The following is a 15,552-nucleotide window of genomic DNA, read 5'->3' as shown; positions in this document are numbered from 1 at the left end:
TCCTTCGGGATAAATGGTGTCATGAAAGAATATTTTACCTTCTGAGAATCTCAGAGTGCTTTACAAATTTAGTGTTACACTATCTCTCTCAGGTAAATAACTTTTAAGCATTTTCTGTAGTTTTCCCAAAATTTTATAAACCCTACCGTTCAGGACCTACTCAGGCCCCTGCTTTCAGCTGATCCCTGCCACTTGGCAGTGACACCTCTCCTGGACTTTGTCAAGGAGGAGCAATTGGTTGGGGCTTACATTGAATGAGGGAGAACCACAGTATAAATGTGCCTTGCTTGGTTATGATTTATTATTTTTGAGAAGGAGCTGCCATTTTGCTTTTTTTGGGGGGGGGCGGGGGAGGACGGACCCTTTCCTGTGCCTTGAAAAATACAGCTCCCCTGAAGAAAAGAAAAAGGGAAGGAAGAAAAGGGAAAAAGAAGAGGAAGAAGAAAAAGGATAAGAAACAGGGAAAAAAGGAAAAAGAAAAAAGGAAATGAGGGGAAAAAAGAAAAACAGAAAGAGGAGAGGGAGAGGGAGAGGCAGAGGGAGAGCTATTCCAGTCTTAGCGTGGCTGGGGGAGAGTGGGAGATTCCCGTGCTCAGCCCACCTGGAGTCACCGCTTATTTTAGCGGCTGTGCCCCGCCGAGGAGGAGCCCTGCGGAGGGGGAAGCGGCGTCCTGCCGAGCCCAGCGGCGCTGCGGCGGCGGAGCCAGCGGGGCCCCTGACCGCCGGCGGCCGCGGAGAGTCACGGCGGAGGGGGACCGGGGGCGGCAGGGGGTTGCAGGGCCCCTCGCCTCGCCTCGCCTCACCTGCGGGCGGGCGGGCGGCCCCGCACGGAGCCGTGGGGCGCGGAGCGGTGCGCGCTGCCTCCGCCGCACTCCGCTGCAGCGGCGGGGAGAGGGAGGGGGTGGTGCTGCCGAGAGCACGGTCCGAGGGGGACGGACGGAGCGCGAAAGAAGGCAGAGGGAGAGGGAGGGAAGGAGGGAGGGAAGGAGGGAGGGAGGGAGGGAGGCGGGGGGAAGGAAGGAGGGAGGGAGGGAGGGAATCGGCGATCCGGCGCAGCTTCCCCACTCTCACTCTCCGCTGCTGCAACTCCTCAACTCTGCCCGTTCTTTGCCTGGACATGTCTTAAGAAAGTTGGATCTCTCCCTCCCTTTCGCCTGATTTGTTTTTTCTTTTTTTCCTTTCTTCTCCCCCTCCCCGTCTATTTTTCCTGCCCACCCGCGTTCAAGTTTAAAGCAGCGGATGGGTCGGAGCCGACATGCCGCGCTGTGGCGATGGGGCCGGGCGCCGCGCTTGCTGCGCGCCGGGGCCGCGCTGAGCGCCGGGGCCGCGGCGGAGTTCACGCTCTAGAGGTGTGTGGGCACCGGGGCATTGCTCGCGTCTTCTCAAAAGGACAAAAAAGAAAGGGGGGGAGGAAGCGCGCGGAGATGAACCGAGCTGGAGCGGACTTTGGGAGAAGAGCGCCGAGTCCAGCTGGTCTGGTGAGTTCTTTGTTTAATGAGTGTATTATCAGCGGGGTGCCCGGAGAGGTGATTTCGCATGAGCGGTTTTGGTGCTCTAGTCTGTTGCGTTGTTGAAAATACTCGGGTCTTCGCATCAACCAGTAGTTTATAACTGTGTAGTATATGTATGTTTCTGTATCTCTCCTTCTCTCTCTCTATATATATACAGATGCACATCGACTTTATCCAAAGCTAGGCGTACCTGGGGCTGAGGGCACCCCCGGCCATACCGCCACCTTCACGCAGACAGCGGCACGCAGGTTTCCCGACCCGAGCGCCCGCAGCCAGAGCCCGGCTCGGCGCCGCGGGCTACCGGCTCCGCTCCGCCGAGCCCGGGCTGGCTGCCGGCGCCCTGCCCGGCCGCCCGTGCGCTGTGGCGCGGCGCCCCCTGCCCTGCCGCCGCGGAACTGCGGCCCCGCCGCCGCCGCGGGGCGGCCGGTGCCTGGGCACCGGGGGGCTGCCGGGGCGGCCCCCGGGAGGGGGCGCGGGCGCTGCGGGGGCGTTGCACGGCGGAGCCTCGCGGCTGCGGGCTGGTGAACCGGAAAGCCGTCGCTTGCCGAAAGGGGTCGGCTCCTTCCGATCTGCAGCCGCGGGCGCGCGAGGCTGTGGTTACAGAAGGGCCCCCTGCGCAGCCGGCGTTATTTATTTACGGGGCTAATCGAAGACGTGGCGGGGCTAACGCGCCCCCGCCGGCTTCTTGCTGCCCGCAGCCCAGCTTCGCCGTGAGCCCGCTGGGTCGGGATCCCCCAGGCAAACGTTTGATCGTTATTAAGCGTGATCACTTATTAATGAGCGGGGAATCCTCCGAGGACTTATTTCGGAGTATTAATCTTTAACGTTGGGCTGGCTGACGGCCATCCCTTCAGCATGACTCCCGCAGGGCGCTTTCCCGCCCGAGGTAGCCCGTACCCCCTCCCCGGGCCCGGGGGGTGGTCGTCGTCGCCGCCGGGCTTCCCCGGCTCCGCAGACGCTCCCCCTGCCGCTGCTTTTCCCGGCGCCGGGGCACGGCGCTACTCCTTAAAACGGTGGCGGGGAACCGCAGTAGCCGTCACTCCTTTTTGGCCTCTGCCGGGAGACCTCCCTCCGCGCGGCCGTTAAGCGGCGGCTCGCCCAGCCCAGCCCGAGGCCGGGAGGCGTGAGGCCAAGCCCGCCGGCGCGGCCCGGGGGCGGCAGCCCGGCCGCCCGCGCCCCCTCCCGCTCGCCGCACGGGGGAAGGGCCAGCGGCCGCCCAGGCGCTGCGGTCGCCGCAGGGCTGTCCTCGCTGCCACCGGCGCGAGTGGGGACGGCGGGGCTTGTCCCGGGTACCTGCTGCTCCTCGGACGGCAAAGCCGCGCCATCGAGGACCGGCTGTTCCCGTGGGCTCTGACGGCCTCGTCTCCATCCCCGTTAAGACGTTCCCCGGCAGCAGCTTTCTGAAGTTTCCGAGTAACCTTTCCGAGGGAGGACTTCGCCACACGCGAAGCCGCCCGCGTCCCCGGACCGGCACCCCGCTCCCTGCCGCCCCAGCCGGGCTGGAGCGGGGTGAGCGCGGCGGAGGTGAGGGGTCCCCCCCACCCCACCCCGGCCCCGCTGGCGACCCCGTGAGCGCCGGACCACCGGGAGAAACGGCTTGGGCTCTGGCTCGCCCTTCCCCCCGCTCCCCCTCTCCGCCTCTCGTCCTTCCCCGGCGGGGCTGGGCCCTGGGCGGGGAGGCCGGCCAGGGTGCGGAGGCTTCCGCCGCTCCCGCGGCCGCGGAGCGCCGCGAAAACGAGTTCCGGAGGGGCGGCCGTCCAGCGCCGCGGAGGAATACGGCGGCGGGGGGCGCCGCGGCCCGGCGGCGGGGGGGAGCGGAGGGGCACCGGCGAGGCGCGCTGGGGACCCCGGGAGAAAGGGGGAGCGGCGCGGCGGGCACCGTGCGGGGCTGGTCCCGGCCCGTGCCCCCGCCCCGCAGGTAGCGAGCCGCGGAGAGGTGAGGTGAAGTGCGGAGCGGCGCGGCCCGGCCCGGCCCGGCCGGGCGAGTTGGGAGAAGTTTTGGTGGCGAGGGAGGGCGGGCAGCGGCGGCGCGGGGAGGGGGCGGCCGGGTGGCGCGGGCCCCCTCGGGAAGTTGCGGCCCTGAGGGGAGGCCGGGAGCGCGGCGAGGCCGCCGGGAGGGGGTGGGCGAGCGGCCGCCTTGTACCGCGGGGGCCCGCGGGAAGGGGCTGCGGAGCGGCGCCGGCCCCCTCCCCCTTATCGCCCGCCCGCGGGGCCGGGCCGGCCGCCGTGCTTCGCGGGCCCGGGCGCCCCGCTGCCCCCCCTTCCCCCCGCGGCTGGCGGCGGCCGGCGGGGCTGGAGCCGCGGCTGCACTCCCCTGAGAGCCGGCAGTTTAGCCGGCAGGAGTTAGTTTAGGCGGCAGGTTGCTCGTAAGTTGCGTCGAGGAAAAGGGGTGGCGGTGATACTTTCGCCTGGAGGCAAGGTGTCTTCGGATGCTTCCGATGGGCCACTGCAAACTTAATTCCCTGGTAAGCCGGCAGGGGCGATTCGCGGCGAGGAAGTACCTTGGGGTGACTTTCTTCCTTTGTTTGCACTTCCAACACCGCGTCCCTCGTTGCGTTCCTCGCCGGATTCTTCCGAAAGATAAAGGGCAGCGCCCGCGAGGACGCGGCGTTTAGCAGCGGCTCTGGGAGATCCCGGCTGAGCGCATCAGCCAGCTTCTGCTGCCTTTTTTTCTTCCTCTTTACGGCCGTTGAAACAAAACAAAGCTCTGTTTGAAAGGTGCGCTTTTTAATCTCTTGGTGTCGGTAAGTGACAGTGTGCCTTACAGCTGGTAACGTCCCCTCGTTGGAAGCTTTTTCGGTTGGGAAACGCACTAGTAAATTAAAAAACGCTCCCTTCTAACAGCAGGTTTTCTTACGGTTTAAACTACTTGCGTGCAAGTTGTTCCTAGGGAGTTACATGGGAAATACTACCTGTATTCTTTTACCACCTCTGCTGTCTTTCTGTAAAAGGAAAGAATGCTGTGTAATAGATGTGTATTTCCAATTTACTTGTCTAACCGTGTAGAAATACTCTGCTGTTTAGTGAGTAAAATACCTTACTTTAACGCTGAAAACTCTTTCATTTTTAAGTTTCTGTTTTGTTCTCTGTGAAATCCTAAAATCTTAGTTTTGGGAGACTGGAAGGGGAGCTTTAGTAGTCGTCCCAGTAGTAGGATAGTCTCCTGGTTTTTGTAACTTAGCATGCGAAAGAACTTTATATGGCGAGGTTATCGCTGCTATCAGTGCAAGTAAGCAAACATAAAATCCCTTTAAACTGTCAAAGATTTACACTTTTTACATTTTTTTTAAAGTTTAAAACTGAGTTCAAGCTCAGTAAAACTATTTTTGTCATCACAAACTTTAAGGTGCCATGTTAAATTTCAATCAAACTCTTTCATTCACGGAGATTGGAGGTCTGCTTTTTGTTGCACAACTGGTGAGTAGTAGGTAACTGCTGTACAGATAAATAGTCAAAATTCTTTATGTGAAACTTTGATTCACTCTGGATTCAGAATCTTTGCATGCTGTTTGAATACAGCTGCTGCATTTTTCTTCTAACAGCAAAGATCTCAAAAGCATAAATCAAAGTATCTCATGAGATTAACTCATAATGTGGAGAATACAAGTATAAAACTTACTGAACTTTAGTCACAAGTTGAAACTGTTATGTTAATCTCTGCGACAATGTACATTTTTTGAATAACTTACCAGCTTTACTAAAGTAATGTTACCATACGCTTTCATCATGTGTTAATTTTCTGAATACCAAAACAGACCCACACCCTCCCTTTCAGAAAAGCAAAAGACACTGCTAAGCTTTTTTATTGGAAATGTAAGCATGTTGGAACAGCTAAATCTGATTTTTTTTTTCCCAATCAGACTACATAAATAATTACTTTTAAACATTTGAAAGAGTAGGTGTGACTACAGTTAGTACAGCCCCCAAAGCTACACTATCTCTTCTAGACTTCTACAATGGGAACCCTGTCACGACAGTTTAGTTACTGCAGTAATAACTTTTCCCAGTGCATTTGTGTCAAACAGCATCAGTTGCCTGTGCTGATCAAAACTGACTGATGGAGACATTTTAGTGTTAATAACTTAATATTACAAATCAAAGAAGCTGGTGCACGTATGGGGGGAAACCCCTGCTACATTTGTTAAAAGTTAGCGAGAGATTTCAGTAGACAAGTATTGTAGAAACAGCAGTAAAGAACCTCTTTTAGTCCTCAAAATGCTCTCTGATGTGTCCCTAGAGCAGTGTAACAGGCCATGCTCACAAAGTCTTGTTCTGCTAATGTAAATGATGTAGCTTACGTCTTACAGTAGGTCCTTCTGGACTTAACTGGCAGATCTTGCGTGTAGAAAAGGGATAGCAATGGGACTGAGACTTTTGCTACTTTGCCTGTGTGGCCTGATTTAGGTTCTTTTTCTACCTGTGACTTATTTGATTGCTGGGGGAGTAAATCTCTCAATGTATGCTCCCCATTGATACATTATGTAGAATATAAGCTTGTTTTGTCTGGTTTTTGTTGGCTTGCTTGGCATTGAGATTGTAATTTACTAAATTCTGTACTTTATGCTTAAAACTTTCAAATTTCAAACTATAAACTTTGAAGTCTAGATACTATAAACATACTGCTGAGAGAAACAGCCTTTTATATGACTGCTGTCTTATCCATATCATATTCATTTCTAAGTTATCAGTTTGAGGTCTGCTAGCCCCAAAATTTTGCTTGTTCTTATACCTTTAATGTGAAGATAGTTCATATTTCTAAGTTGTGTTAGTATTTTTTCCCATATACAAATTATGTTAATGGTGTTGATGCGTTAATAACTTTGTTAACATTGTAACTAATGTATCCCAATGCTGAATGTGCATATAAATAAAAATGACCTGGATATGCATATAAATAAAAATTATCTGAATAGTAATTTCCAAATAGGAAATCAAAGTTTGTTTGAAAGTAGCTTTTCAGTATAAATACGGTGTGCACTTCTTATAAACCTAGGGCTATGATGTTTTGTTAAGCAAACGGTTGCCTTATGTGTTGAAAATGGATGCAGAAGATCCTAAACTGGCCATATTCCAAAGATAATAAAAAATTTAGGAGTTCAAAGTGTAGCCTTTGGCTAAAATGTTTCTGAAATTCAGTCATTCTGGCTAACTGTAATGAACCATCTGAGTTTATATCTAACACATTATCACTTTATCTTAACATTTTCATACTTTCCCTTAGTAGTTATCTGTCTTTACAACTGGCATTGTTTAATACTTTAGATATTTATCAAGATTATATTATGTTGATTTTTGGATAATCCTGGATCAACATTTTTTAGCTTCCAGTAGCTCTGTAAATTATGACAAGATGGAAAAAGTGTCATGTAACAGAAATGACTAACTTGTTAACCATGTTAGATAAAAACAGTTCAGTTGAGAGATGCTCTTAAGCTCTCGATTGTGACTCAGCAAACCTTAGAAGTTGCTCCTGAGGAATGGATTCTCTTACTGCTAGTCGCGTCATCGTGTGTAATAGGTTGCCAGTTACCAGTTCTGAGCAGACTCCACTTGAAGTTATTACAGGAAAGTAGCAAAAAGTGCTTAAGGTATTATGGCACAGAAAAATATTTATAGTAGTAGTAAAATCTATGTGTGTGTTTAACTTTGAATTTTAATGGGGAGTTTGGATATCTTAATGCAGTCTAATGCATCATAGTGTGGTGCATGTTATGTCTAACGTGCCTGAGAAGTAAGGTGCAAATGATAAAAGATGCAGAGAGGTACAATGTTTTATGTAATAAATACACTCCTTCAGACAGCTTGTTCCAAATGTAAGTATAGGCAGTGAGTTACGGGATGCCATAGCATCAGAGGTGAAGCTGAGTTTTGGACTCCAGCGTAAACTTAAAAAAAACATCCTGTTGTAACAGAGGGAGAAAAGAGGGAAAGATCTGATCATTAAGTAGTTTTTGGTAATAGACAGCTTTGAAAATTCCAGCAAGATGGAGTAAAAAAACCTGTTTCTGTTGATTACTTAAAAATGATGTAATAATTTCTTAACATGTCTCTTAGGACAGTCTGATGGCACCTTAAATTGCTTGGAGTTTTGGAGTATTGATATCAGTTATTTATTGCAGAGTTTTGGCTGGGGGGTTTTTTGTTGTTTTTTTTTTCTTTGTGTTGGGGGTTTTTTTGATGAAAATGTTCATTTACTTGGCAGTATGTTAGAGGAATGAAGCCCTGGAGACCCAAGTGTCTGTTTATTCCCAGGACAAATCATATTGTTAACCCATTGAAATGGTGGCTGTTCCAACCTCACGCTCATTTGCCCTCCCAAACTTTCCTTCATCTAGTGTTAAGACCTTGTAAGTAGTGGTTCCAGCTAGTGACTTACTTTTAAAAGCTCATACACTTTTTATTGTTTGCTCATTCACTTTTTATTGTTTGCTATGGTTATAGCTTCAATCATGTAACTTAATTGCTAGATTTGGAAGACATGCACTTTTTTTTTTTTCTTCCAAAAGGTTACTAGCTAAATTTTCATTACTCCTCTCCAATATTTCCTATAGTTTGTGTGGATCTGAGTCTTAAATTCTCTCTTCTCAAAATCATTGACTTATTAACAGCTGTGACTGAATTAGCTTCTTCTGAGGTTTTGGAATGAACTGTTGATACAAGTAGATTAATTTGCTCTAATGCTTTCTAGTGGGCAGAGGCAGTCCATGGAATTTCAGCCAATGCAATCTTTCATGTATCTACTTGAGCAGATAGGAATTAGGGGAGGGAGAAATAACTGTAAGAGAAAATGTGAGTGGAGGATGGAGACAACATAATGTGATACCTTTTGAGCTGAGGCGAACAGAACTAGTGTGAGGATAGGCACTGAGGAGAGGCTGACAGCCAAAGATAGAGTGAGGACAAACTGGGGCTAAAATGTGGAAGGAAAAGGTCAGGAACAATGAAGGAAGGGTACAGTTAGGAGTTAGTATGAGTTGCATAACAGACTGGCCAGGGAAGAAGATGCTAAAGGAGAGGTAAGGGAAAAATATTTAGGATAAATAGGGCAAGGTGGAAGAAAGGAGTGTGTACTACTTAAAGTAATCAAGTCAAAGCTAGATTGCTTTCTACTTGCTGCAAAGAAATTGTTCCCCCAAGATTTTGTTGAAATCTTGGGCTTGTTGAGGAAGCATTCTGAAGCTTTGATTTGTTATCCTGTTGGGAGTAAAGACTGTTGCTATAAACCCAGATGAAGAAGGTGGTCCCAAAGGTCTTGTCTTGTTCCTGAGGTTTCTGCCTTTCTTCCTACTGCAGTCCTGCCTGGACTTAGGCATTGGAAATGATAGGCTGACTTCTTCAAAAGGGAAAGCCAGTGAGGGTGTGTCTCCATGTCTTTCTTGCTGTTCTAGGCTCTTTCGCTGTCGTTTCTGGAGTGTGTTGGAGAAACATGTCTTAATAGTTCCTCCAGTTACTTTGATAGATTCCTGTTCTCATAGCTTTTGATACTAATTTGTTTCAGATCTGTTCTGAGAGGGGAATAAAGGAATAGGTCTCATTCTTTATTGATTTTACAACTTAGTGATGCTTGATAAAAATGTTTTTTATGATATGCACTACTTGTATAAGGGTACTCAGAGCTGGAGAGAATACAATACATACAGAATTATTCTCTGTTTATAATTTTTATAATTCTTGGAACAGGTGCTCATAGGGTACTTTGAAGGATTCATGGTAATTTCAGGCCAACTCTTGCAGTTTACTTCCATGTCATTGGACATCAGCCATTTTACAATTAAGTGAAATGAGGGAGAAGAATTTTCTATTGAAAGACAATGTCACGTATGAAGTACAGGACTGGAGTGAATGTTCACTACTCCAGATTAGTTCGGATCTAGTTTGCTCGCTTATAGCAGACAGCGCTGGCGTGTTTCTTCTAACATGTTGCTTCATAGAGTTGTTCATTTGAAGTTAACTCTGCGTGTTCCCCTTGGGTCATGGTAGTAATTCCTGCACTTTTGGTCTTGTGGATTCTTGATATTTTTTAGGAGTTTTAATTTTTATTTTATTTTTATTACTGTAAATCAAGTTGAAACTTTCTGCAAAAAGGGTATAACCTAAATGTGTAACTTCTAGTTTTCTTTCAAGTGTGAATTCTAAGCTAAACATCAAGGTTATTTGAATACTATCTGAACAGTCGTAAGTCTTAACACTTCTCTCTCTTGTTTCAGGGTTTCTTTGTAATTGCTGCCATGGGAAGATACTTGACTATGCTGTTGCTGCTGATGCTGCTGGTGCAGCATTTTGGAAACTGTGAAGGAAATCAAAGGCCACATCATGCTCCACCAATGCAATTTACACAAGTACAGTATAATGCCACTGTGTATGAGAATTCTGCAGCCAAGACTTATGCTGGGCATCCAGTGAAAATGGGCATTTACATCACAAATCCTTTATGGGACCTAAGATACAAAATTATTTCTGGTGACAATGAGAACTTGTTCAAAGCTGAAGAATATGTTCTTGGAAACTTTTGCTTTTTGAGAATACGGACCAAGGGAGGAAACACAGCTATCCTTAACAGAGAGGTAAAAGACCATTATATGCTGACTGTTAAAGCAGTTGAAAAAAATACAAATGCTGAAACACGCACGAAGGTCAGGATACAGGTACTGGATACAAATGACTTGCGGCCTTTGTTCTCTCCAACATCTTACAGTGTTTCTTTGCCTGAAAACACAGCAATAAGGACCAGCATTGCAAGAGTCAGTGCAACAGATGCAGATATAGGAACAAATGGAGAGTTCTACTATAGCTTTAAAGAAAGAACAGATGTGTTTGCTATACATCCAACTAGTGGAGTGGTAGTTCTAACTGGTAGACTTGACTACTCAGATACTAAGCATTATGAGATGGAAATTCTTGCAGTGGACCGTGGGCTGAAGCTGTATGGTAGCAGTGGCATAAGCAGTATGGCAAAACTAACTGTTCATGTAGAGCAAGCAAACGAGTATGCCCCCGTTATTACAGCTGTTACATTGACTCCATCAGAATCGGACAAAGATCCAACTTATGCAGTTGTAACTGTAGAGGACAATGATCAGGGTTCAAATGGGGAAATAGCATCATTAAATATTGTTGCAGGTGATCCTCTTCAGCAGTTCAAAACAGTGAGGTCTGTTCCAGGAGGTAAAGAATACAGAATAAAAGCCATTGGTCACGTCGATTGGGAGAGCCACCCTTTTGGATACAACCTTACCCTTCAAGCTAAAGATAAAGGAAATCCCCCACAGTTTTCTTCTGTAAAAGTTATTCATGTGACATCACCACAATTTAAGTCTGGTCCTGTCAGATTTGAAAAAGAGATATATAGAGCTGAAATAAGTGAATTTGCCCCTCCAAACACACCTGTGATAATGGTGAAAGCTCTGCCTAGTTACCCACATTTAAAATATGTATTTAAAAATACACCGGGCAAAGGGAAATTCAATTTAAACATTCACACTGGTCTTATTACCACTTTAGAACCCATAAAAGCACAATATGCATCCCATTTTGAACTTGAAGTTGTGACAAGTGACAGAAGAGCTTCTGCGAAAGTATTAATTAAGGTACTAGGCATGAACAGCAATCCTCCCGAATTTACCCAGACATCCTATAAAGCCTCCTTCGATGAGAATGTGCCAATAGGTACGAGTGTCATGAGAGTAAGTGCAAAAGACCCTGATGAAGGGGAGAATGGTTATGTGACCTATAGCATTGCAAACCTAAATCCTTTGCCATTTGTGATTAACCATTTCAGTGGGATTATTAGTACCTCAGAAGACTTGGATTATGAATTGATGCCAAGGGTTTACAATTTAAGGATTCGAGCTTCTGATTGGGGTATACCATATCGTCGAGAAGTTGAAGTTCCCGTTACTATTATTTTAAATAATCTGAATGACAATATACCTCTGTTTGAGAAAATAAATTGTGAGGGAACAATCCCCAGGGATCTTGGTGTTGGAGAACAAATAACAACTGTATCTGCTATTGATGCTGATGAACTCCAGTTGGTGAGATACCAAATTGAATCTGGAAATGAACTGGATTTATTTAGCCTAAATCCAAATTCTGGAGTACTTTCACTCAAACAGTCACTAGTAGATGGCCTAGGTGCTAAAATGTCTTTTCACAGTTTGAAAATTACAGCTACAGATGGAGAAAACTTTGCAAAACCATTGTATATCAACATAACTGTAGCTACTAGCCGCAAACCGGTCAACTTGCAATGTGAAGAAACTGGTGTTGCCAAAATGCTTGCAGAGAAACTCTTACAAGCAAATAAATTGCACAGTCGTGGAGAAGTTGAGGATGTTTCCTTTGACACTCACTCTGTGAATCTGCATGCACCTCAGTTTAGAAGTACTCTCCCCAGTAGCATTGAGATAAGAGAAGACCAGCCTGTGGGCTCCAGCATAATACTTATGAATGCTACTGATGTAGATACTGGCTTCAATGGAAAGCTAGTGTATGTTATTTCTGGAGGTAATGAAGATAGTAGTTTCGTTGTTGATATGGAAAGAGGAGTGCTGAAAATTTTATCTCCCCTTGACCGAGAAGTAAAAGATAAATATACTCTAAATATTACTGTCTATGATCTTGGAATACCACAGAAGTCTGCCTGGCACCTTTTAGATATAAAAATTTTGGATGCTAATGACAACTCACCAGAGTTCCTGCAAGACAGCTATTTTGTTGAAGTGAGTGAAAACAAAGAGCCAAATAGTGAAATAATTCAAATTGAAGCTACTGATAAAGATTTGGGGGCTAATGGAGAAGTGAAATATTCTCTTCTTACAGATACAGACAAGTTTACTATTAATGCTGTGACAGGAGTTGTGAAAGTTGTAGGGGTTCTGGATCGTGAAGAACAGCATGTCTATTTCTTGAAAATAGAGGCTAGGGACCAACCTATTGAAGAACCTCAATTATTTTCAACAGTTATTTTGAAAGTGTCTGTAGAAGATGTTAATGACAATCCTCCTAAGTTTATTCCTTCAAATTATCATGTGAAAATTCGAGAAGATCTTCCTGAGGGGACTATTATTACGTGGCTGGAAGCCTATGATCCTGATTTAGGCCAGTCAAGTCAAGTACGATACAGTCTTTTGGACAGTGGAGATGGCACCTTTGATGTTGACAAACTAAGTGGAGCATTACGTATTGTACAAAGGCTGGATTATGAAAAGAAACAACTTTATAACCTGACTGTGCGGGCCAAGGACAAAGGAAAGCCCATTTCATTGTCCTCTACGTGTTACGTTGAGGTTGAGGTAGTTGATGTGAATGAGAACTTGCACCCCCCACGGTTCTCTGTATTTGCAGATAAAGGCTTTATAAAAGAAGATGCCCCTGTTGGCTCCTCAGTAATGACAGTATCTGCTTACGATGAAGACGTGGGACGAGATGGGGAGATTAGATATTCCATCAGAGATGGATCTGGTATAGGAGTTTTTCGAATAGATGAAGAAAAAGGTAAGGTGGCTTCCAGTTATTTTTATATTCTAAGTAAAATCATATGCCAGCAAAGAGACAAGATAAGCAGCATTGTGACAGTTGAGATAGATGTAAGGACAAAAAAATGTCACCAATAATGTGTATAGCACTGTCTAACACTTTAGTGAAATTATATGTATACATTTGATGAGTAATTTTCCTCTGTTGTCCTCGTTGCTATCCAGCCTACCTAAAGCCATTCTTAGATCTTAAAATCTATGCCACCTGGCAAAAATAATACTATTGATATAAAATGAAGGTCTACCTCATGTGAACGCTGTTGTCTTGCGGGCAGTGGGACTGTGAAGCTAAGGCAGCAAACTGCTTTCTGCAGGGATTTTCATCCTTTTTTAATCTTAAGTGACATCTCTGTTGCTTCATTTACTGGAGGTATGCATTGGTGTGATTTTGCCGTACATGTTGGTTTTGGTAGTTATCTTTCAGAGTTGTTGTAGTTGCCCATCTGTAAGTTAGTAAGCAGTGCTGCCTTCATGGAAAGGCTTCTGTCGAAGAAAGCAGAGATGCAGTCTTTAAAAAAAACTTGTATAAATGAAGCAGACTGAACTGTTGACTTATTTCATTAATAATGCATAAATTGATGAGCAACTGTAAGAATTATTCCAGTGTCATGTATTCAGAAGAAACATAATTATGGTTTCAATAAAATTCTAGTGCTGACTTCTAACATTTTGGTTGGACATCTGTGTAGCTACCCATTCATTTATGTCTCTGATAAAGATAGAGCATTGATATTGTGCTACTATCTAAGTGCCTTAAAATAAATTGAGGAATCTTGTGCAAAATTTGGCTACGGGTTACATGTAGGTAAATTATGACATATGTGATTGACATCTTACAGAAAAAAAAAAATGAGAATAAAAAATGTCAGTTGTATCTGATTCATCCAGTAGCCATTCTGTTTGTTCTGTATGCTTCCCACAATTGCGAATGTGGGTAATACAGATTCACAAAGTCACTTTGCTCTTCAAGGTTTAGGTGACCAAACTGTTACTGGCAATATTTTTTTCTTCTATAGAAAGTCAGTTATTAAATTATGTAGTTTGTGGCTAAAGAACCAACTCTAGAGCTTGAAATATAGCATTGCTTCTCTTAGCTTTGCTTTTAACAAAGCGCAGAGTTAAGATTGTGGAACAGATTTTCTAAAAACGGAGAATTGAGTACTTCCCAAGACTTAGTAGTTTCACTTTTAGGTTTTTGCTATGTGTGCAGACTATTTGTTTGTGTATCATTATGCCTTTCTTCTGACATAAGTACATTTAAGTTTACTGTGCATTGTAGTATCTTAGAAAAGCATCTAGTTGTCCTACAGAATGAGTCTGAGTTTGCCAATTCGTTGTCCAAGTGATAGACAATAGTAATGAGAACCGAAGAGTGAAGAAATATTTTTATTTTGATACCAATATGTATATGTGTGCCTATTTATGTGTATGTGGACAGGTATGTGTATTTTTGTGACACTACTACAGTGGTAGAATTAGTTGTCTGCCTGTGTTGCCTCTTTACGCTTTTAGCACAAGGCTAGTTTGCTTTATTGAAGAATTGGCGTGAGTTTAAGTAAGTTCCTTTTTATCTGACAGGTTTACAAAGTTGGCAGAACTTGGGGCAAAACCAGCTTCTATTTAATAATCTTGTCCAGGACAGTGGCTCTGTATTTTCAAGGCGTGGGAGAGGCATTGTCTATATTCATATCTGGTATCGAGTGTTTGCAGTTCTTCAGGGATGAAGGTAGAGGGGTTTGGTGGGGACAGGGTGGTGGTGAAGAGGGGTTGCTAGTTTTTAATCTTAGTGGACAAATTTCACTTGAGATGCTGGCGTGGGGAAGAATGTGTGTGTTTGTGTTTGGTAGGTGTTTTTTCTGTCAAATGTTTATCTAAAGGAACTGAGGAAAGAATATGGAGTATCTACAAGCTTGACAACGTAGCTTAAGTTTTGCCTTGACGCTTTTTGGGTGGGGTTTTTTTTGTGTGTGTGTTGGGGTTTATTTTTTTTTTTTCACTAAGACACCATCAGAATTGTTACAGGAGGCACTCTTTATACTGCAGTGTCTGAATATTTGTCATATTTTTCAAAATGGACTGGCCTTGATACAGGGAGCAGACTGATAATTAGCCAAGAAAGCATGTTAAAGAATTTGTGAAAGAGGAGATCTGGCAAGCAACTTGGTAACATTTTCAGCTTGCTAAAGGGCTCTTCTTTCTGACTTTACCCTTGAGCTACATGCTTCCTGCTATCTCTGAAAGCATCATACTACACTTTCAGTTGAAAGATGGATAAACTGGATTTAGGAAGTTATTTGGAGTCAACACTTAACTGTTCGATGACTAATAGGAATCCTTTTGTGCCTTGCTTTTTAGGAATCAAGGACAACAATCACATTTGCAGAAAGACTAGATGATTCATGATGATAGAAGCATCAAATAGCTAGTTCCATGCATGGAATTTTTGCTGGCTTTCAGGTTATCTTTTCCATGTTAATGAGTTTTTTTTTAATTTTACATTTTGA

The 15,552-nt window shown here is 45.3% G+C and overlaps 1 protein-coding gene across 11 annotated transcripts in view; it reads left to right on the top strand.

The window, feature by feature from the left end:
- The first annotated feature begins 1,047 nt into the window (after positions 1-1,047).
- Positions 1,048-15,552, top strand: part of FAT1 (FAT atypical cadherin 1) — a 113,940-nt gene continuing 99,435 nt past the window's right edge. For 5 of the 11 annotated variants that reach the window (XM_052779908.1, XM_052779909.1, XM_052779907.1 and 2 more), the window contains exons 1-2: positions 1,051-1,478; positions 9,719-13,007. In XM_052779908.1, coding sequence (XP_052635868.1) covers positions 1,272-1,478; positions 9,719-13,007 — 3,496 coding nt within the window. In that variant the 5' untranslated portion in view covers positions 1,051-1,271. Of the gene's footprint in view, positions 1,479-3,344; positions 3,458-3,894; positions 3,977-9,718; positions 13,008-15,552 lie in introns of those variants that run through there. The other 6 variants (XR_008234113.1, XR_008234112.1, XM_052779913.1 and 3 more) reach the window with 5 other exon arrangements.

This window comes from Harpia harpyja, chromosome 2, assembly GCF_026419915.1.
Source record: "Harpia harpyja isolate bHarHar1 chromosome 2, bHarHar1 primary haplotype, whole genome shotgun sequence".
Taxonomy (NCBI): domain Eukaryota; kingdom Metazoa; phylum Chordata; class Aves; order Accipitriformes; family Accipitridae; genus Harpia; species Harpia harpyja.
The sequence above is the reverse complement of the archived record's forward strand: the minus strand, read 5'-3'. Positions and strand labels throughout refer to the sequence as shown.